Raw genomic sequence first — 24,747 nt, forward strand, 5'->3', positions numbered from 1 at the left:
ATACACGTCCATCTATCTCCCAAATACGTCCACCCACCTCCCTATACGACCATCCACCTCCCATCCACCTCCCATCCACCTCCATCCACCTCCCATCCACCTCCCATCCACCTCCATCCACCTCCCATACACGTCCACCCACCTCCCTATACGACCATCCACCTCCCATCCACCTCCATCCATCTCCCATACACGTCCATCTATCTCCCATACACGTCCACCCACCTCCCTATACGACCATCCACCTCCCATCCACCTCCATCCACCTCCCATACACGTTCATCCACCTCCCATTCACGTCCTTCCATCTCCCATACACGTCCATCCACCTCCCACACACGTTCATCCACCTCCCATACACGTCCATCTACCTCCTATACACGTTCATTCACCTCCCATACACGTCAATCCACCTCCCATACACGTCCACCCATCTCCCATCAACGTCCACTCACCTCCCATAAACGTCCATCCACCTCCATCCATCTCCAATAAAGTCCACTCACCTCCCATACACGTCCATCTACCTCCCATACACGTTCATTCACCTCCCATACACGTCAATCCACCTCCCATACACGTCCACCCATCTCCCATCAACGTCCACTCACCTCCCATACACGTCCATCCACCTCCATCCATCTCCCATAAACGTCCTTCCACCTCCCATACATGTCCATCCACTTCCCATACACGTCCATCCACCTCCTTATACTTCCATCCACCTCCCATACACGTCCATCCACCTCCATCCATCTCCCATATACGTCCTTCCACCTCCCATACACGACCATCCATCTCCCATACACGTCCATCTACCTCCCATATACGTCCACCCACCTCCCTATACGACCATCCACTTCCCATCCACCTCCATACCCCCCATACACGTTCATCCACCTCCCATACACGTCCTTCTATCTCCCATACACGTCCATCCACCTCCCATACACGTTCATCCACCTCCCATACACGTCCTTCCATCTCCCATACAAGTCCATCTACCTCCCATACACGTTCATTCACCTCCCACACACGTCAATCCACCTCCCATACACGTCCATCCACCTCCATCCATCTCCCATATACGTCCATCCACCTCCCCATACGACCATCCACCGACCATCCACCTCCATCCACCTCCCATACACGTCCATCCACCTCACACACACGTCCATCCATCTCTCATACACGTCCATCCACCTCCCACACACGTCCATCCACCTCACACACACGTCCATCCATCTCTCATACACGTCCATCCACCTCCCGCACACGTCAATCCATCTCCAATACACGTCCATCCACTTCCCATACAGGTCCACCCACCTCCCTATACGACCATCCACCTCCCATCCACCTCCATCCACCTCCCATACACGTTCATCCACCTCCCATACACGTCCATCTACCTCCCATACACGTTCATTCACCTCCCACACACGTCAATCCACCTCCCATACACGTCCATCCACCTCCATCCATCTCCCATATACGTCCACCCACCTCCCTATACGACCATCCACTGACCATCACCCTCCATCCATCTCCCATACACGTCCATCCACCTCCCACACACGTCCATCCATCTCCAATACACGTCCACCCACCTCCCTATACGACCATCCACTTCCCATCCACCTCCATCCACCTCCCATCCACCTCCATCCACCTCCCATACACGTCCACCCGCCTCCCATACACCTGCACCCGCCTCCCATACACCTGCACCCACCTCCCTTACACGTCCTTCCGCCTCCCATACACGTCCATCCACCTCCCATCCACCTCCATCCACCTCCCATACACGTCCACCCGCCTCCCATACACGTCCATCCATCTCCCAAACACATCCACCCACCTCCCTTACACGTCCTTCCACCTCCCATACACGTCCTTCCACCTCCCATACACATCCATACACCTCCCATACACGTCCTTCCACCTCCCATACACGACCATCCATCTCCCATACACGTCCATCTACCTCCCAAATACGTCCACCCACCTCCCTATACGACCATCCACCTCCCATCCACCTCCGATCCACCTCCATCCACCTCCCATACACGTTCATCCACCTCCCATACACGTCCTTCCATCTCCCATACACGTCCATCCACCTCCCATACACGTTCATTCACCTCCCATACACGTCAATCCACCTCCCATACACGTCCACCCGTCTCCCATAAACGTCCACTCACCTCCCATACATGTCCATCCACTTCCCATACACGTCCATCCACCTCCCTATACTTCCATCCACCTCCCATACACATCCATCCACCTCCTATACACTTCCACTCACCTCCCATACACGTCCATCCACCTCCCATACACGTCCTTCCACCTCAATCCATCTCCCATATACGTCCTTCCACCTCCCATACACGACCATCCATCTCCCATACACGTCCATCTACCTCCCATATACGTCCACCCACCTCCCTATACGACCATCCACCTCCCATCCACCCCCATCCACCTCCCATACACATTCATCCACCTCCCATACACGTCCTTCCATCTCCCATACACGTCCATCCACCTCTCATACACGTTCATCCACCTCCCATACACGTCCTTCCATCTCCCATACACGTCCATCTACCTCCCATACACGTTCATTCACCTCCCATACACGTCAATCCACCTCCCATACACGTCCACCCATCTCCCATAAACGTCCACTCACCTCCCATAAACGTCCATCCACCTCCCATACACGTCCATCCACCTCCATCCATCTCCCATAAACGTCCACTCACCTCCCATACATGTCCATCCACTTCCCATACACGTCCATCCACCTCCCTATACTTCCATCCACCTCCCATACACATCCATCCACCTCCTATACACTTCCACTCACCTCCCATACACGTCCATCCACCTCCCATACACGTCCTTCCACCTCAATCCATCTCCCATATACGTCCTTCCACCTCCCATACACGACCATCCATCTCCCATACACGTCCATCTACCTCCCATATACGTCCACCCACCTCCCTATACGACCATCCACCTCCCATCCACCTCCATCCACCTCCCATACACGTCAATCCACCTCCCATACACATCCATCCACCTCCTATACACTTCCACTCACCTCCCATACACGCCAATCCATCTCCCATACACGTTCATCCACCTCCCATACACGTCCATTCACCTCCCTATACTTCCATCCACCTCCCATACACATCCATCCACCTCCCACACACGTTCATCCACCTCCCATACACGTCCTTCCATCTCCCATACACGTCCATCTACCTCCCATACACGTTCATTCACCTCCCATACACGTCAATCCACCTCCCATACACGTCCACCCATCTCCCATAAACGTCCACTCACCTCCCATAAACGTCCATCCACCTCCCATACACGTCCATCCACCTCCATCCATCTCCCATAAACGTCCACTCACCTCCCATACACGCCAATCCACCTCCCATACACGTTCATCCATCTCCCATACACGTCCATTCACCTCCCTATACTTCCATCCACCTCCCATACACATCCATCCACCTCCTATACACTTCCACTCACCTCCCATACACGTCAACCCAACTCCCATCCACCTCCATCCACCTCCCACACACGTCAATTCACCTCCCATACACGTCCATCCACCTCCCATCCACCTCCATCCTGCTCCCACACACGTCCATCCACCTCCAATACACGTCCATTCACTTCCCATACACGTCCACCCACCTCCCTATACGACCATCCACCTCCCATCCACCTCCATCCACCTCCCATACACGTTCATCCACCTCCAATACACGTCCATTCACCTCCCTATACTTCCATCCACCTCCCATACACATCCATCCACCTCCTATACACTTCCACTCACCTCCCATACACGTCAATCCACCTCCCATACACGTCCATCCACCTCCCATACACGTCCATCCACTTCCCATACACGTCCACCCATCTCCCATACACGTCCATCCACCTCCCTATACTTCCATCCACCTCCCATACACATCCATCCACCTCCTATACACTTCCACTCACCTCCCATACACGTCAATCCACCTCCCATACACATCCATCCACCTCCCATACATGTTCATCCACTTCCCATACACGTCCAACCCACCTGCCTATGCGACCATCCACCTCCCATCCATCTCCATCCACCTCCCATACACGTTCATCCACCTCCCACACACGTCAATTCACCTCCCATACACGTTCATCCACCTCCCACACACCTCCATCCACCTCCCATACACGTCCATCCACCTCCTACACACGTCCATGAACCTCCCTATACGTCCATGCACCTCCCATACGTCCATCCACCTCCCATACACGTTCATCCACCTCCCTATACGTCCATCCATCTCCCAAACACGTCCATCCACCTCCCGCACACGTCAATCCACCCCCAATACACGTCCATCCACTTCCCATACACGTCCACCCACCTCCCTATACGACCATCCACCTCCCATCCACCTCCATCCACCTCCCATACACGTTCATCCACCTCCCATACACGTCCATCCACCTCCCATACACGTCCATCCACCTCCAATACACGTCCATCCACCTCCCATTCACGTCCATCCACCTCCCATGCACGACCATCCATCTCCCATCCACCTCCATCCACCTCCCATACACGTTCATCCACATCCCATACACGTCCATCCACCTCCCACACACGTCCATCCATTTCCCGAGACACGTTCAAATACAAGTTATATTAGCCTGTAAGATGGTGCCCTCACGATTTTACTTGTTTTTCACAGCTTCACCGTGAGCGTTATGCAAAGTCGTCCATTCGAACTCCTCGTGCGACTAGCCGTATATATTGACCACGACAGTTGCAAACAAACAATCGCCTTCGGGATCCGAAGGGGATGTGGATTTCCTTCAGATGTTTCCTTTTCGGCGGACAAGCGAATAGATCTTATTCTGCAGTTTGATCGCTCTGTGTATCAGGTAAGGGAGTAGTTTTAAAGTTCGATGTCGGCTCAACGTCTTACTTCCAGTTTAAGTTTAAGTTTAAGGCTTAAGTTTTCAAAACCAACGGACAATCCCGAAATGGAAATTAGAAAATAAATAAAAAGAACCGGTACATTACTACAATAATTTATAGCTGTTTGGATGAAGCCATTATCCTAAAAAAATGCTTTTAGAATATGTCCCCCGCAACCCATTGCTAGTCTAAAGAGCCGGCTAAATTGGGATTAGAAGGGGTCACAAGCAACTTATGCTGGTCGTAACATTGGTTTAATGAGTTGGTTGGTTAGACGCCGTGGAATAGCAATCATTGGATTGATTGATCTAGAGTCGATTATGTACAGGCCGCTTTCATATAGCTTGAATACTGTTTGTTAAACAACAAACCCTCCACACCACACCACACCACACCACACCACACCACACCACACAGCGTACGCACGCACACATACACACACACACGCCACCGCACACACTATAAAACAATGTCGCTCGGTCTGCATGCACGCACGTACGCACACACACACATTATACAACAGTGTCGCTGCAGCTGCATGCACGTACGCACTTCCGCGAAAACACGCGCAACTCACGCGCGCACACGAACACACACACAAAACATACACACACACACCAGCACACACACACACACACACACACACACACCAGCACACACACACACACAAGCACACACACCAGCACACACACACACACACCAGCACACACACACACACACACACACACACACACACACACACACACACACACACACACACACACACACACACACACACACACACACACACACACACCAGCACACCAGCACACACACACACACGCACATACACACACCAGCACACACACACACACCAGCACACACACACACCAGCACACGCACACACACACCAGCGCACGCACGCACACGCACACGCACACGCACGCACACACACACACACACACACACACACACACACACACACACACACACACACACACACCAGCACACACACACCAGCACACACCAGCACACACACACACCAGCACACACAAACATAGACAAAAACAGAGTAGCTCGAGTTCCTTGTACACATACACCTGAGCTTGGTTTAAGTGTTAAAGAATCTTCTCGAATATTTTATGTGCCTTCAATTACTTTTGTCATCCGTCTCATTAATAACTGGTTTTTTATTCTACTTTGATATCTTCAATGCGAAGTAGGATGAGGGTCACTGAAAATGTGAAATTTTATAATGGCAGACAACTCTGAAATAGCAGTATCATCATTTTCTCACATGTTTACATGGCTGACAATTAGTCATTTGGCTTCCTACACCTTTGGACTGACACGTACACAATCACGGCTAAAATTTGTTAAAATGACGGATTTTAAATGTTATTTTTCTTCTAACAATGTTTATGTACTGAATTTATTTACATCATATAACAAAATCAGAGAGGGTCAAAGACTAGCTCATGAATACAGTGTAACCTTGTGCATGAGTTTCGTTTAATATAAGTCCCAAACATGCAGTTGTTGAAATGAAGAAAGTCTTATTCTTCATATGAGTGAGTTAGTGAGTATGGGTTCACCCCGCTTTTAGCAATATTCCCGCAATATCACAGCGGTGGACATCAGAAATGGGCTTCACACATACCTACCTATACAAACATACCCATATGAGAAATCGATCCTGGGCTTTCGGCATGACGAGCCAACGCATTAACTAGGCTACCCCACCGCCCCTTCTTTATATGAACACATGTGATAACATTCATAATAATGTGTAAATCTTTTCCCCATTTGTTATTGCACTGGGATTTTGTCATACGTTTTCCATCATTCATTGCGTATACAATGTTTACAGCTGATGATCCAGGGGAGAGTACTCGCTACGTACAACGCGACGAATGGGATAAACGCAAGTCGCATCGTGCCCTTCGGAGACGTCAACGTAACGGAAATAACGATGGAATACTAGAGCAATGGAATCGTCGAGGAAGAATAGTTGTTTCAACTGCGGATACGTAGAGCGGAGTTGGAGTTATCTGAATAACATGCTCCCTTCAGGATATAAGGCAACGCGATTCACCGGGAACAAGAAGATTTTGGTCAATAATCGGGTGTCTAGATCTTCATTAGTGTTTAGACCCGTGAAGATTCCGTGATAGAATAGGTCTTCAGCAACCCATGCTTGCCGTAAAAGGCGACTATGCTTGTCGCGAAAGGCGACTAACGGGATCGGGTGGTCAGGCTCGCATGTCATCGATCCCAATTGCTTGGATCGATGCTCATGATATTAATCATTGGATTGTCTGGTCCAGACTCGATTATTTACAGACCGCCGTCATATAACTGTAATATTGCTGAGTGCGGCGTAAAAAAACAAACCAAACCAAACCATTAGTGTTTAAAGTGTTAATCGTGGTAACTGCTAAATTTAAAAATCATCAGTACGATGAAAGCAAATGTCCTAGCATTGCCACTTGCCCATTGGTAAAGCAATTTTAGCAATTTTACAGCAGTATCACGAGGAGTCCAGGAAAGGGCTTTACATAATGTACCTATGAGGGGAATCGAACAAGGTCTTTCGGCGTGACCTGCGAACGCTTTTAACTTCCAGGCCACCCTACCGCCCATTGATTTGTTTGTTTGTTTGTTTGTTGTTCAACGCCGCACTCAACAGTATTTCAGCTATATGAGGGCAGTCTGTAAATAATTGAGTCTGGATGATCCAGTGATTGACATCATGAGCAACAATCCACGTACATGTAATTGGGATACGATGACATGCATCAACAAGTCAGCGATTCCGTTAGTCGCCTCTTACGACAAGCATAGTCGCCATTTACGACAAGCATGGGTTGCTGCAGACCTTTTCTACTCCGGATCTTCACGGGTCCTGCCCATTGATTAAAAGTAATGTTTGCGTATACAGTTGAATGCTTGTCGTTAAGGCGACAAACTGGATGGGGTTGCTTTTGTGCGCACATCAACGTGGATAATCGCTCATAGTATCAACCACTGGTTTGTCTTGTCTCGATCGATATGTTTGAAGTGTTTCTATCTGCGACAAATAATAAGAAGGGCCTATCTTTTTTAGTCAAAAGGTTTTTTCGCTTCCAAAAGAATAGTATTTACAATTATTTACAGCAGTGAAGGCTAAATACGAGTAGGATATTGTTGTAACTGCGTTAGGGTGTCAAGTGGGGCCCTGCTACAGTTATCTAAATGTATTGTCGTTCCTTGTCTTCATGACTTCAGCATCGGGTCATCAAAGTCAAGGAGAAATTGGTCTATCGACGCATTCATACTCGCATAATAAAGTAACGCAACAACAGCTTTATACTCACATTAGTTTTACTAACTCTCAGTCCATCTATCAATACACGACATGGTCAGCCGGCCTGGCTCGTCACTGATTGGGAAACTTGGAACGATCGGGATTCGAACCGATCGACTTCATAAACCGTGCACTCTTCTCCCAATGTTGACGGTATCATTTTAATGTGTTCGGGTCTGGCCTGTCTTTGTCACATGTCCTCATGGATGAAAACAGTTTAGAACTATAAAGGGCAATGAACTCGTGTTCCGATTCTACTAACCGATGTCTGTTGATTACTTGGCGACAACACCGAAATATAACTATCTTCGCCCTAATGATTTCCCGCTTCTTTATCTCCCTCGTTTTAAAGCTATAACCGCTAATTTAAAAGTTGACTTCGTATTAATTGCGTATGCATTTTTTAAACTTATAACAATACAAACATGTCTGAGACGTTGTGTTATATTATAACAAGTTTGGGCAAACAATAATTGCATGTTTTCAATAGTTATTAAATGACAAAACCGAACCAGGTATGATTAATTAACATAAGTGGTGTCTGCATAATTAGCAGTTTCCACAAGGCTCAAACGTGTGTCGTCATTACCTTGACCATTCAATGAAATATTGACTTCATCCTTTATTGTGTTTTTTTCACATCTTAGGTATATGTGCTAATCAATATAATGCCTGGCCGAATTTAAACCTTGAAACAAGGCATTAGGCGTGGAGGGGGAGGGGGGAGGGGGGAGGGAATGGGCGTGGTGTGTTGTGCCGTGTGTGTGGTGCGTAGTGTGGTGCTTGTGGTGAATAGTGTGGTGCGTATTGGGCTTAGCATGGTGCGTAGTGTGGTGCCTGCCCATGGTGCATAGTGCGGTGCGTGTTGGACGAAGTGCGGTGCGTGGTGCGTAGTTTGGTGCTTGTGGTGAATAGTGTGGTGCGTCTGGGGCTTAGCGTGGTGCGTAGTGTGGTGCCCATGGTGCATAGTGCGGTGCGTGCTGGACGTAGTGCGGTGCGTGGTGCGTAGTTTGGTGCGTCTGGGGCTTAGCGTGGTGCGTAGTGTGGTGCCCATGGTGCATAGTGCGGTGCGTGCTGGACGTAGTGCGGTGCGTGGTGCGTAGTTTGGTGCGTCTGGTGCTAAGGGTGGTACGTAGTGTGGTGCGCGTGGTGCCCGTGGTGCGATGCGTTGGGTGCGTAGTATGGCGCGCGTGGTTTGCGTGGTGCGTAGTTTGGTGGGCGTGGAGCGTCCAGTGGTGCGCGTGATGCGTGTGATGCGTAGTGTGGTATGTGTCTGTGTGTGTGTGGACGGGGATGGTGGTGAGGGACTGTAGTGTGTTTTGGTGGTGTGTGTGGTTTGTAGGTGTGTGGTGGGGGGTCTGTGGGGGTCGGGGGGATGGGGGGGGGGGGGGGGGGGGTCAATGAGGATGGGAGTGTGTGGTTCGTTGTGCGGTACGTAGTGTGGTGCACGTGGTTCGTAGTTTGTCCTTGACGTCGATATGTGGTCAATTGTGCTTCTCCCTCATCTGAAATCAATTTGCTCCTAAATAATTATACTATTTAGCTTTGTCCTTGACGTCGATATGTGGTCAATTGTGCTCCTCCCTCATCTGAAATCAATTTGCTCCTAAGTGTTTATACTATTTAGTTTTGTCCTTGACGTTATATTTAACACATTGCAATATAGCCTGTATATGTTACAGTCAGTGTGTAAAATGACAGACATTTTCATTTTGGCAATTATTTTTTTGATAATCAATGTACATTTTAAATATTTTAGCTTCTAATGCCAGCATGATTAGTTTATTGTAATGATTTTTAGACCTTTTGGACTTCTCAATATCTTTCAGTCAATCTGACCAAAAAATAAGTGTAAAATTATTCAAATAATTTGGCGTTTTGCAAATTGTCGAAGTGAACATTTTAATCATTTTACACATTGGCTGCAACATATACCTACTACTCAAAAGGAGTTTAAAAACACCCGATTTTTTCCATATGACGATAAATAGTCTTCAGCAAATCCATGCTTGTCAAATGGGATCGGGTGGTCGGGCAAGCTGACTTAGCTGATGCATGCCATCATATCTCAATTGTGTAGATCGATGGTCATGATGTCAATCACTGGATTGTCTGATTCATACGCTATCATTTACCGGGCGTAGCTGGAATATTACAGAGTGTGGCGTTAAACAAACAAATATGAATATTCTTGACCACCGGCATTTAGGCGAGAACTAGGAATCCCAGTAGTCTCAGACTGTGCTCCCTTTCTTGCTCATCTGTTTCTTTGTGCATATGAATCGGAATATTCTCCTCGGACTGGCAAACTCAGAACGAGATGATTTGGCCAAAAGTAATGCCACGGTACGAGAGAGGCGCTATTTGTCCTGTCAAAATCGTCTTTTGAAAATAACACCCTTATTGTTACACTTGAAGAGCTTGAGAAGAAACAAACCCATAGAACTGTTTCTAAAATATTTATAGATAAATCACTACCGCCTGTAGAGTTACCATATTTAGCACTGTGGATTTCGCTGATCAATTGGACTACAGTAAAAGGTTTATGTAGGTTACATTCTTGCTGGTGGCTATGTTTGTTTTCAATTGGAGAAACAGTCTTGGATGCAGACAAGCTACGAGGAGATTGATTATTCAGTGGAGTTGTATGGTTTGTTTAAATTATCCATTTATCTTGGACGTCCGGTAGGGAGTTATTTCTATCGCAACAAATCTACGCCATTCATTACCTACGCCCAATTTCTCAGTGGCCTTCCGCGGTGAGTGAGTGAGTGAGTGAGTGAGTGAGTGAGTGAGTGAGTGAGTGAGTGAGTGAGTGAGTGAGTGAGTGAGTGAGTGAGTGAGTGAGTGAGTGAGTGAGTGAGTGAGTGAGTGAGTGAGTGGTTTGTTGGTTTGTGGTTAGTTGGTTGGTTGGTTGAGCGGAGGGGTTGGTTGAGTGGAGCGGTTGGTTGAGTGGAGTGGTTGAGTGGAGTGGAGCGGTTGAGTAGAGTGGTTGGTTGAGTGGAGTTGTTGAGTGGAGTGGTGGGGTGGAGTGGTTGGTTGAGTGGAGTGGTTGAGTGGAGTGGTTGGTTGAGTGGAGTGGTTGGTTGAGCGGAGTGGTTGGTTGAGTGGAGTGGTTGGTTGAGTGGAGTGGTTGGTTGAGTGGAGTGGTTGGTTGAGTGGAGTGGTTGGTTGAGTGGTTTAGTGGAGTGGTTGGTTGAGTGGAGTTGAGTGGAGTTGAGTGGAGTGGTTGGTTGAGTGGAGTGGTTGGTTGAGTGGAGTGGTTGAGTGGAGTGGTTGGTTGAGTGGAGTGGTTGGTTGAGTGGTTAAATGGAGTGGTTAGTTGAGTGGAGTGGTTGGTTGAGTGGAGTGGTTGAGTGGAGTGGTTGGTTGAGTAGAGTGGTTGGTTGAGTGGAGTGGTTGAGTGGAGTGGTTGAGTGGAGCGGTTGGTTGAGTAGTTGGTTGAGTGGAGTTGTTGAGTGGAGTAGTTGAGTGGAGTGGTTAGTTGAGTGGAGTGGTTGAGTGGAGTGGTTGGTTGAGTGGAGTGGTTGGTTGAGTAGAGTGGTTGGTTGAGTGGAGTGGTTGGTTGAGTGGTTGAGTGGAGTGGTTGGTTGAGTGGAGTTGTTGAGTGGAGTGGTTGAGTGGAGTGGTTGGTTGGGTGGAGTGGTTGGTTGAGTGCAGTGGTTGGTTGAGTAGAGTGGTTGGTTGAGTGGAGTGGTTGAGTGGAGTGGTTGAGTGGAGTGGTTGAGTGGAGCGGTTGGTTGAGTGGAGTTGAGTGGAGTGGTTGAGTGGAGTGGTTGGTTGAGTGGAGTGGTTGAGTGGAGTGGTTGGTTGAGTGGAGTGGTTGGTTGAGTGGAGTGGTTGAGTGGAGTGGTTGAGTGGAGTGGTTGGTTGAGTGGTTGAGTGGAGTGGTTGGTTGAGTGGAGTTGAGTGGAGTTGAGTGGAGTTGAGTGGAGTTGAGTGGAGTTGAGTGGAGTGGTTGGTTGAGTGGAGTGGTTGGTTGAGTGGAGTGGTTGAGTGGAGTGGTTGGTTGAGTGGTTGAGTGGATTGGTTAGTTGAGTGGAGTGGTTGAGTGGAGTGGTTGGTTGAGTGGAGTGGTTGGTTGAGTAGAGTGGTTGGTTGAGTGGAGTGGTTGGGTGGAGTGGTTGAGTGGAGCGGTTGGTTGAGTAGTTGGTTGAGTGGAGTTGTTGAGTGGAGTGGTTGGTTGAGTGGAGTGGTTAAGTGGAGTGGTTGAGTGGAGCGGTTGGTTGAGAAGTTGGTTGAGTGGAGTTGTTGAGTGGAGTGGTTGAGTGGAGTGGTTGGTTGAGTGGAGTGGTTGAGTGGAGTGGTTGGTTGGGTGGAGTGGTTGAGTGGAGTGGTTGGTTGAGTGGAGTGGTTGGTTGAGTAGAGTGGTTTGTTGAGTGGAGTGGTTGAGTGGAGTGGTTGAGTGGAGCAGTTGGTTGAGTAGTTGGTTGAGTGGAGTTGTTGAGTGGAGTGGTTAAGTGGAGTGGTTGGTTGAGTGGAGTGGTTGAGTGGAGTGGTTGGTTGAGTGGAGTGGTTGAGTGGAGTGGTTGGTTGAGTGGAGTGGTTTGTTGAGTGGTTGAGTGGAGTGGTTGGTTGAGTGGAGTTGTTGAGTGGAGTGGTTGAGTGGAGTGGTTGGTTGGGTGGAGTGGTTGAGTGGAGTGGTTGGTTGAGTGGAGTGGTTGGTTGAGCGGAGTGGTTGGTTGAGTGGAGTGGTTGAGTGGAATGGTTGGTTGAGTGGAGTGGTTAAGTGGAGTGGTTGGTTGAGTGAAATGGTTGGTTGAGTGGTTGAGTGGAGTGGTTTGTTGAGTGGAGTTGAGTGGAGTTGAGTGGAGTTGAGTGGAGTGGTTGGTTGAGTGGAGTGGTTGGTTGAGTGGAGTGGTTGAGTGGAGCGGTTGGTTGAGTAGCGCGGTTGGTTGAGTGGAGTGGTTGGTTGAGTGGAGTGGTTGGTTGAGTGGTTGAGTGGAGTGGTTTGTTGAGTGGAGTTGAGTGGAGTTGAGTGGTTGGTTGAGTGGAGTGGTTGGTTGAGTGGAGTGGTTGAGTGGAGTGGTTGGTTTAGTAGCGTGGTTGGTTGAGTGGAGTTGTTGGTTGAGTGGTTGAGTGGAGTGGTTAGTTGAGTGGAGTGGTTGGTTGAGTGGAGTGGTTGAGTGGAGTGGTTGGTTGAGTAGAGTGGTTGGTTGAGTGGAGTGGTTGAGTGGAGTGGTTGATTGGAGCGGTTGGTTGAGTGGAGTGGTTGGTTGAGTAGAGTGGTTGAGTGGAGCGGTTGACTGGAGTGGTTGGTTGAGTGGAGTGGTTGGTTGATTGGAGTGGTTGAGTGGAGTGGTTGAGTGGAGTGGTTGAGTAGAGTGGTTGAGTTTAACGCCGCTTCGACCAGAAATAATGAATGAGCGGCTTCACACATTTTCCTACTACGCTGGACACCTACTTCTCTGGTACGGGCGCTGTGCCGAGTTGCGTCCCTTGGGCTCGTCAGAAACCTGTGATTTAGGGTTCGAATCCCAGTTCGCCCTGATTATTATTCTAGGTTTTCAGGACCATACCCGTGCTCGTTGGTTTCACCAAAGTGGTAAACGTCTGAACGGGCTTTTCTCCCACTGTAAGCTGACACTACATTTTGGGGTTAGTGGCAAACTACTTTTGGGGGTAGTAGCAAATATAATTTAGGTGCATGCTAGTTCACTGGCCCTCCCCAATGACACGGTCCCCATGTTATCAAACAAACATTAACTCCTTGATCCCTTGATCCAGGAGGAGTCGGCCTCTCAGTGTGCTCCCATTTTTACACCCAAATTTTCCCTAACCTTTTAACCACCCGTTTCGTTTAACTAGTTATACAACATACAATGGGAAGAAAAATCGAACTAAAACATGAGAAAATGTGTTTATTAACAGCTGACTTGATGAACATGAGGTGATTGTACAAACTGTTCACTTTCCCACACACGACAGTTTAATATAATAATTATTGAACTAATTGCGTAGTTAATCATTTAGTATGACCACAGAACAGTAATACTACTTGTGTATGTTTGTCTGAACTCATGGGACAGACAGTTGACATGGATTTCATCTTCTGCGGGGAGGGAAGGACACGCTTAACCTTTCCGTGAACAATGATTTTTAGTCACCTGGGGACACGGGTGGCCAAGCCGTCTGAGGCGCCGCGATTCGCTGTGCAGAGTTGCGTCCCTTTGACACGCCAGAAATCTGTAATTGTGGGTTCGAATCCCGGTTAGCCCCAATTATCTTTCTAGGTTTGTCATCACCATACCCGTGCTCGTGGGTTTCATCGAAGTGGTAAACGTCTGAGACTTGCTTTCCTCCCACATTAAGCTGACACGCCGTGATAAAACTGGAATACTGTTAAAAGCGGCTTTAAACCCAACTCACTCAATTTAATCACCTATTCATATAATTCTCAACGCTGTTTTTCTTTTTGAGCACAATGGAATCTATTTCCATAGATACTCAAGTCGTGGCGTAGACATTTTATATTTATTCTTTAAAAGGGTGCAATTGCTAGAACCTACATCAAATCTTCATTCTTACTTCAACTTCTAAAATAAAGATATTACCCTATCCTTTCTTCGTTTTACCCTGGAACCACTTTCATTTCGTATGAGAACAATCTCGGACCACATTAAATCAAATCGAGGCACATACATCTTTCGATTAAAATTGAGGAAGCTATTAGTACATACCCCATGAATCTTTCGGGCTCCGGGTTCATTACATGATATACAGTAAACTACGGTTATAACGAACTCAAATGGACCACTAATTTTAGTTCGTTATAACCGTAGTTCGTTATAATCATATATACAACAACTATATAGCAAATGGCCGGGGCCAAAAATAAAGTTCGTTATATCCGTCTGTTCGTTATAAGCGTGTTCGTTATAAACGTATTTTACTGTATACTGGATATATTAGAGATCTGTTCTCGATTACACCATCGGGATCAGTTTACAGAAAAGTGGAAGTGATTAAGGGTTCTAGTAGAGAGAACAGTTTATGTTTCATATGCTCGTCTTTTCCCAAAGCACGAATAATGTTTGGGATTTGCAGTTTGAGCTAACACATGCCAACATATTGCCTCACGGATGATAGATGCAGGAAGCGAAATTGTGGATCAACATGCTCCAGCCGGACCTCGACATGGAGGCAAATACTGACTTTCTAGTTGTTCCCGTCTAAAATATACGTGCGAAAATACAACACTAGTCAACACTAAGATCTACGCTGACAACGACTCAAGAGACTCAGCCGGATGAGAAAAACTAAATTTCTTTTCACATTGGATCCCTGGATTCCAAATACTAAAATAATTAAGAAATAGGCTAATAAAGCGCTTGTATTAGAGGGGTAAACACCGCATGTATTCAGTTGTATCAGGGCGTATCAGATCCGTGTCGGGTGAAATCTTTAAGAACAAGTGTTTACTTCTTTGGGGAACCGCGGGACACCATTACTGACAGAACAAGGAACATTCTCGGGTTAATCTGGATTTTGATCCAATGTTCCACACAAAGATATGCCGAAGGCGCCTAAAATACGATAACTCTGGAACAGTGCGCACTCATATTGCAATCTTAACCAAATGGGGATCTTATAACCTGACCTTCCGGTGTGTCTTCTCATTACCATCCTATTCTACCGAGAACCTATTCACCACTGCGAGTACAGGGTCAACAATTCGAACAGAGCCTCTAGCCTAAGTTTTACCACCTGTTATTCGATGGCCAAAATAACCTGGCGGTATCACCAGTCATGTTGTCATGGCCGTCATTCCTTGTTTGAAGCTTGGTTAGAATAGGTCCACAACATGAAGAGGAGACTAAGCTGGATCGAGTTATCTGGCTGGCTGACTGTGCGCTAGCATTCCCCGATGGACCGTTGTTCATGTTTTCAGTCATTGGTTTGTTTTATCCAGAGTCGATGGAGAGTCGTTGTATGGCTGGAATATTGCTTAATGTGTCGTTAAATACGTTAACAGTATCAATCACGCCTTAGCAGGGAAACCTACTTGTGATCGTGAACAATACATTTCACCACTCCAGTCTGTCTCTCATTTCTAGTACAAGATTAAGAAACATTTGTGCCTTCATCAAATTTAGTCCAAACCCATAATGAGTGCCATCAGGAGTTGCTACTCCTTTCGTCATGTTAAAAGTATCGAACACAGTCACGCCATATCGTTCCATCCTGTCTCTCATCAACTGGTTAAAAATCCTTGTCTTGTACAGTTCTTCTTCGATGTCGACTTTGCTGACAATCACAGATCTTGAATGGACTGTAGACCAAATTACCTTTGGCCACACGCTTCCATTGTCTATTTGGTTTTGTAGGAATGGCCATAAGAATTTATGGAATACTTTTGTAAAATCGTAGTCCTCATGTAAACCAATACCTGCCACTAATAAGGATTTGTTTTCATTGTAAAGGCTTGTGCCTAAGTCAAGGAAGGTTTTGGAGAAGGGTGATCTAAAATATTCAAAAAACTTAAGCCTGACAGAATTGTTACAAACAGTTACATTCCGTTTAATCCAGAAAAGGCAAACCTTCTCGGTGAGTATCTTCCATCCTGCACATCGATTCTGGATATCTGTAGAAAGAAATGATTAAAAGGCGTTATTTCATAAACAGTACAGCGACATGAGTTTTGAGCGGAAAAAGTAACCGAACGTCACATAATAGGCGTATTTACCATGGTAAATCATTGGCATGGGTATGATGCTGACAAACAAGGAATAATACTTGTAAAGAATCTGGGATTCAAGCCCACGATAAAAGTGTCTTGGCGCAGCTATTGAGGGTATTTTTGTTTTTGTTGTTGTTTTCCGCAACAATCAGCATTATCTCAACTATATGATAGCCGCTTGTAAATTATGACTTCTGGGCTAGAGGTGAGGTGAAATGGGGTTAAACGGCGCGTCCAAAATTATTGCACTTATATTGCGACGTGCATGCATGTGTGTATGGCTGCTTGTACTAGTCTAGACTTATGCCGATTTTGTAGTGCTACCCCACTGAGATACCATGCAGCAGTTTAACATGAAGACTCAGACACAGTATACTGACTCCGAGTCGACCAGTCCTTGTCTTAGCCCCTTAATGCCGAGCGCCAGACAGAGTAACAAGTACCACTCTCCGATCAGACGCTCTACCAGCCGTCCAGGCTATTAACGTCCAACACAGGCATGGTACGAGGTTACGCACTGAAGCATGTGACATTAAGACGCCTCTTACGACCAACAACGGAATATAGGGAATCTATTGTTATCCGGGTTTAAATGGGTTAAGGCCAGAGTAGAATCAACATTGTTAAAAGGGCGTCCTCCAATCGTTACAATTTGTGACGCACAATCCTGATGCACGCCATTGTGATACTGTAGTAATATTGATGTGTTTGAACATCCTCGCTCTATCTTTGTAGTGTGGAAACAATGAGAGATGAAATACTTGCCCTAAATCATGACATATTGGTTTTCGTGGTTTTCAACTACAAATATCCTACTTCATTATTCATTTGTACACTTAACAGATATACCTTTCGGAGCGTTGCTGTCAATAGCTCCATCGTGGCCATTGTTTGTGAGCACAGTGAGTAGAACAGTGTAGAGATGGCGCATCAGAGAGTCTCCGACAAAAGCAACTGTCGCACCCTGTAGAAGGTCACATGCTTCCTTGGCTGTGAAGTTCTTCACCATACATCGGGAATCTTCAGGCTGCCAGGTTGAGTACTCGGCATGAATCAGATTCCGAAGATCTTGACAGCCCGGGCACTTGCAGTCTTTAAAGGTTTTGTTGACACAAATATTATCATTGCAACATGGCGTCGGCCCATCCGGATCACACAGCGCGCGAAACCATCCATTCCCGCCATCAGACGACACGCTGAAACACTTCCCATCACTCCTCTGGAGCGTCTCTGCCACACCATGTTCCCTTCTAGCTGAAAATATATAATCATCTACTTTTTGTTTTTCCAAGGACGTTAAGGGTCGAGTCCGCCATCTTCCCCGCATCATGCATTCTCCCACATCCGGGCATTTCCCAACTCCTGCGAGCCCCAAATGGGCAAAATTATTTGTATTGCAGACATCTGGCTCCACTGTTTGTATTATTTGGTATTCTTCCTGAGTCATCATATATAATACTGTAAAGATCCCAAATAGGAATGTAATGACTTTCATTGATCTGATTTTGACACATCTGCGCGATAACATATTGAAGATGGGTTTCATCTTTTTTCCAAGTTAATGCCACTCTGAAATTTAAACAAGAGATAAAATATTTGTTGTATTAATATTATGTATACATAAAACCAAAGGTTAATAGTGGGAATTTAAAATTCATAAATTAGATTACGATATATTTGAGAGAGTTGAGTTGAGTTTATAGTCACTTTTAACAGTGTCTCTGTTATATCATGACGGATCATCAGCTTAGTGTTAGAGAACGAGATGAAGGTACGGAGATGCGAGTCTCAGATATAATACGGATAGATGATATACCAATAACAATTTAAGTGTATATATGATATACAATATATTCAAAAGGAGTAACACCCGATTATTTTCATACGTCTTCAGCAAACCCATGCTTGTCTAATGGGATCGGGTGGTCAGGCAAGCTGACTTAGCTGATGCATGCCATCATATTAATCATCTTTATTTCGTAGATCGATGGTCATGATGTCAATCACTGGAATGCCTGGTTCATACGCTATCATTTACAGGGCGTAGCTGGAATATCACTGAGTGTGACGTGAAGCAAACAAATATAAGTATTCTTGAGCACCGACATTTAGGCGAGAACTAGGCATCCCAAAAGTCACAAACTGTTCTCCCTTTCTTGCCCATCTGTTTCTTTGTGCATATGAATCGGAATATTCTCCTCGGGTTGGCAAACTCAGAACGAGATAATTTGGCCAAGAAAATCAACTTAAGCTTCAGGTCTGTCGATGATCTGATATCGTTCAATAACCATCAAACTGCCAATTCCTTTCACACACCTAAACTAAAAATAAACGCCCAGCGAGGTCGCCTCGTGTGTCTCATATTTAGATCTGTGCATGAAGATTCAGAGTGACAAAACACTTTCCACAAGACAGTATGACAAGAGGGGTGACTGCAACTTTCCAACAGTCAACTTTCCCTTTATGTCGAGCAGTATTCTCGGCAGCTACAGCCTTGGTGTCCACATTTCACAACATTTGACGTACAATCGAGCATAATCTTTCAAACACAATTTCAAAGAGCGGCATACGACTCTTCCTTAAATGCTGTTTACAGACCTTTGTGTGTTTTCCAGTAACCCACGCATGAACCGTTCACTTGAATAAAAGGACCTCGTAACACATAGATATAATCACCAAGTCTGCTATTTCATGTATTACTAAAGCTTGAAAACTAGTAGGGGACAATCAGTGCATACCACTGACCCGAAGGAAGACACACATCAACGTTGCCATGGCACCTGATCAAGCAGTCCATTCCGAAGCGATGCTCTTAATCGTTGTAGGATTATCGAGTTTTGAATGATAACGTCGACTGGTCGTCTATAGAAATTAAATGGCGCAATGACCCGTGAAGATCCGCCTTGGAATTGATGTTCATTCAGTAACCCATGCTTGTCGTAAAAGGCGACTATGCTTTTGTCGTAAGGGGCGACTAACGGGATCGGGTTATCAGGCTCGCTGACTTTATTGTTGCATGTCATCGTATCCCAATTGTGTGGATCGATGCGCATGATGCCAAACACTGGATTGTCTGGTCCAGACCCGATTATTTTACAGACCGCCGTCATATAGCTGTAACATTGCTGAGTGCGGCGTTAAACAACAATTAAACAAACAAAAGGCGCAATGTCAAAACTTTAAAATATATTTGAAAAGTATATGTACTACTCAAAAGAAGTTAAAGAACATCCGATTCTCTCATATTTCTTATATTGGCATGTGAGATTAAATATAGTAATAAGGAATCTGGTGTTCTTTTACTTCACATATTTTGGCCTGGACATTAGCCTTATACAATGTTCAGCAGTAACACTATAATTATGTACCAGTAATTGTATATTGTATCCATCTGTATAAGTTTCTATTTAAAATGTAACGCGTGACGAATGAATAGTTTAAAACGTTAAATGATATCCAGCTATCGCGTTCAGTTCAAAATGAAACAAGTATCGATTAAAACCTCTACATTGAAAATGCATTCATGTTTATCTAATAATTATTTCTATTGATGTTTGCTTAGCCGCGTGTAAGGTTGATATGTTGATAGTATAAGATAATCAATAACTTTGCTGTCAGGTATTGCCACATAGTCAGCTATCTCAAGAGACCTGGACATTTGGCCCCCTGTGCTATACTCATAGACAAAAGTAAGTCTCTCTTGTGTATCATATTGTGACCCCATTCACATTGGAAGATTGAAGAGTACCGCTGTTAACTTGGTGCAAAGTTGCCCAATAGCCCACTATCTACTGATTTTTAAAATCACTAATTAAAAGTCGGTAGGTTAAAAAGGCATTGTACAGGATTGTTGTAATCAACTTAAAATTTGATTTCGATCGGTAGGTGGTAAAATATATATTGACCTGGTTTGGGTCCTTAAATATATTATGAATCATTTTTATTATCAAAGAGATCGATCTGTACCGTCTGCGGTATTTCTAATTTTAATTTTGTTTTCTGAATGTTGAATTCGACAGATCCGTAAGCCAATAAAACAATGTAAGACTAAAGTTTGAAGTTAGCTGCTGTTACCGTAACTGTGCTCTCTCTATAAACGAGACCCGTGAAGATCCGAAGAAGAATAGGTCTTCAGCAACCCATGCTTACCGTAAAAGGCGACTATGCTTGTCGAAAGAGGCGACTAACGGGATCGGGTGGTCAGGCTCGCTGACTTGGTTGATGCATGTCATCGATCCCATTTGCGTGGATCGATGCTCATGATATCAATCACTGGATTGTCTGTTCCAGACTTGATTATTGACAGACCGCCGTCATACAGGTGGAATATTGTTGTTAAACAACAAACCAACCAACCAACTCTATAAACGATTTTGATATTGCCTTGTCACTACACAGAGCTACAGACTGTCCAATAGTGTTTTAACAACAGTTTTTTCAGTTACATAAAACAAACTCGGTATACTTTCTTTTGCCACGCAGTTTATTAGGAAATTTGATTATGCTCATTTAACCATCACTCATTCCTCCAACAGTTTGTAAAAGTAATCTGTGTTGGGTAATCTCGTGTAAAAATAAACTGGTTCGATCAAGACTGGGAAGGAAATGAATTTGCATCCACATGACCCCCTGCCAAGTTTGAAATGTAAATATTTACCGAAAAGAGCGAATTTTCAAAGATAAGATGCCTTAGATACCGATCGGCAGTTGTGTATTATGTGAAATTATTTGTTTTATTGTTTTAAATCAAATTATATTTTTTTAAATTAAAAACATTTAGAAGTATTCTTTGAGTGCTGACTAAGCACCAGTACAGTTAAAGTTTTGAATATAATATGGCTAACTTAACGTATATTCAATTGAAAATCAAGCATATATTGAATCATCTGAGATTTATAATTTCTTTTCCCCTCAGTTTATTTCTAGATCCAATTCTGCTGCGCACTTTATAAGCTTCCGCAAAGTGTTTCCGTTGTAATCGAACGATAATCCCTTCATAAGACACTTGCCTTTAAATACGAGTTTAGATCAATCAACAGTATATTGACTTTTATTGACCCATCCCGAAACACCAAACACACACACACACACACAACAGTCGGACCCTGATCGGTTGTCGCTGTAGTCTTCTATACATATAACTTGCTTTGTATCCTGAACGATTCCTACACATTGTATAGCTTAGTCTGCAATTAGCCTCGTAGTCCGGGGTTACATGAGGGTCTGACACGAAACACTTTGCGTTTGTCGTTATCGCCAATGGAGACCCAGCCGTTTACTGGGCTATGTAATTGTAAGAGATGACCTCTTTTTCTACACTCAGATAGAGCTGTTTGGTTTAATACTAGAAGAAGGCGTTAATTCAAAGTGTACTTTTACCACGTTTTTTATTAATACTTCACATGTATACAAAATGTACACAAAGAAGGCATAATCATAAAACACATGTTTGCATCTAACTTGCATCCTTTTTTAGCATATTTAACCTGTAAACGTCAAAATGGCATAGAGTTTATATCACTTTATGATGTTTGTTTGTTTGTTTGTTGTTTAACGCCGCACTCAGCAATATTCCAGCCATATGACGGCTGTAAATAATCGAGTCTGGACCAGGCAATCCAGTAATTGACATCAGAAGCAATAATCAACGCAATTGGGATACGATGACATGTATTAATCAGCCTGACCACCCGATCCCGTTAGTCGCCTCTAACGGCAAGCATGGGTTACTGATGCATGAAGACCTATACTAACCCAGATCTTCACGGGTCTGATGATGTTGGTAAGTGAATCGATTCCATATAGCTTCTCGCGTCTATATTTACTCTAGATAAAAGCGACAAATGCATGTTTATAATAATAATTATAAGAAATCTCGGCCCAAATCACGCCCTTCAAGACGATAGCGGGCAGTTTCGATGGGCTTGTGTAATCATATAAAGGAGTTTGTTTATTTTTTATTTATTATTCAACACGACACCTTTTCAGGTGACACATTCCCACATAGCAGCAGCAGCAGTAGTAGTAGTAGTAGTAGTAGTAGTAGTAGCGGTAGTGGAAGTAAGCTGTTTATTAAGAAAGACATACACATTTAATGTACTATATAAAATAATAGCGTCCAGACAAAATTCACGTTGGGGATTCAAACTTAAAGATTTATAGTACGGCATTTCCATTACAAAAATATATATATGAAAATTAGAAATTTAATAAACAACGTTCTTGCAGCTCAGACATATGAAACGAGAGCTCAGTGTAAGTGTTCGCTCAACGCACGAGACGTAATCACCTGGCATACTATTCACAACCTCTACCCAACACCAGGCATAGTACGGCTTTGTTATCATGGAAACGCTTTGTTTAGTTTAATATTCCTGTCACAGTGCGCGGAAATGCCGAAAAGAACAACAGCGAATTGGATTAGTTTTTCCCATCCTACAACCCGAATGGAACTCTACTGTAAGTGATAGCCCGTTCAATATTGAACGAACAAAGAAAAGTTGTTAAACAATATCCATCATGCATGGTATAGAAAGGTTAAAGAGAAAACACATTTGCACTAACCTTAAAATCGTCATTTATCCAAAATTCGTATCCGTAGAAAGGTTTACGTTCGAGCATGTCTTTGCACACTCTAAAGAGACAGATCTTATCGCCAATCGCACACGGGTCAAGTACAACCAGTCAGGGCGTGAGCTAGTATGAGCAAGTCAAAGCTATTGATAACATAAGTTCACGGTAGGAGTAGCCAGGTGCAGCGGACAGCCCGCATGTCTTCCTGTGCGTGGGGGCGGCCGGGTACCTTTGTGGTAAAGCGTTCGCTCGTCACGCCGAATACCAAAGTGTGAAGCCCATTTCTGGTGTCCCCCGCCGTGATATTGTTGGAATATTGCTAAAAGCGGCGTAAAACCATACTCACTCACTCACTCATGTAAGGCATGCACCGATAAGGTCTCTGGAGATATGAAGCATAACGGGGTGGTTAGTTTGCTTTAAAACGGATAAAATACGGAAACAATATGTTACACAGAACAAAATAGAATCACATGGATTGTGTTTCCATACAGAAGTGTACTCGACCAGTATGCGAAAAAATAATGATAATGAACTCGTAGAATTTTTTGGGGGCACGGGTAGCCCAGTCGTCTAAGGCGCCGCGATTCGCTGTGCAGAGTTGCGTCCCTTGGGGACGTCAGAAACCTATGATTGTGGGTTCGAATCCCGGTTCGCCCCGATTATGTTTCTAGGTTTGTCAGCACCATACCAGTGCTCGTGGGTTTCACCGAAGTGGTAAACGTCTGAGACCTGCATCACTTCGGGCTTTCCTCCCACATTAAGCTGACACGCCGTGATATAACTGGAATACTGTTATAAGCGGCGTTAAACCCTACTCACTCACTCGTAGAATTTTCTATTAACAATATAAACAGTCAATATATTTAAAGATACACATACTGTATTTTCTATGTAGAGCAAGCTAGCCTACTGCGCGTTCGGTTCCAAATTCAGTGTAACGTAGCTCCACATTGAAAACACAGTATGCTTATCTCCATTCTACCATGACTAAAAAAAACGCGACCTCTTTTGTGTTAGCAAATATATTGAATGACGCGGCATGGGTTGAGTCCAGTGTTTAGAGTGGGTTGTCGATCTGATTTACGGAATCACTAACAACAGCCTTAAAACAAAACATGGCGTTACATTCTTTTTAAATCACTCAGATGC

The 24,747-nt window shown here is 45.0% G+C and overlaps 2 protein-coding genes and 1 pseudogene across 2 annotated transcripts; all 3 read right to left on the bottom strand.

Moving 5' to 3' along the window:
* Positions 1-388: 388 nt before the first annotated feature.
* On the bottom strand, positions 389-1,966 carry LOC125374864 (annotated as a pseudogene).
* A 2,242-nt stretch (positions 1,967-4,208) lies between these two features.
* LOC124138208 lies at positions 4,209-4,671 on the bottom strand. The gene is made up of 2 exons (XM_048386547.1): positions 4,481-4,671; positions 4,209-4,278 (listed from the first exon to the last, which is right to left on the bottom strand). Exons 1-2 carry the CDS (start codon positions 4,669-4,671, stop codon positions 4,209-4,211), a joined length of 261 nt encoding a protein of 86 aa, XP_048242504.1.
* A 9,973-nt stretch (positions 4,672-14,644) lies between these two features.
* Positions 14,645-18,574, bottom strand: LOC124138154. Its single transcript, XM_046504681.2, has 2 exons — positions 17,872-18,574; positions 14,645-16,926 (listed from the first exon to the last, which is right to left on the bottom strand). The coding sequence occupies exons 1-2, from the start codon at positions 18,566-18,568 to the stop codon at positions 16,370-16,372; spliced, it is 1,254 nt and encodes a 417-aa protein (XP_046360637.2). The 5' UTR covers positions 18,569-18,574; the 3' UTR covers positions 14,645-16,369.
* Positions 18,575-24,747: the final 6,173 nt, after the last annotated feature.

The sequence above is a fragment of the Haliotis rufescens genome, unplaced genomic scaffold (genome assembly GCF_023055435.1).
Source record: "Haliotis rufescens isolate VD_foot unplaced genomic scaffold, xgHalRufe1.0.p SCAF_6, whole genome shotgun sequence".
Lineage (NCBI taxonomy): Eukaryota > Metazoa > Mollusca > Gastropoda > Lepetellida > Haliotidae > Haliotis > Haliotis rufescens.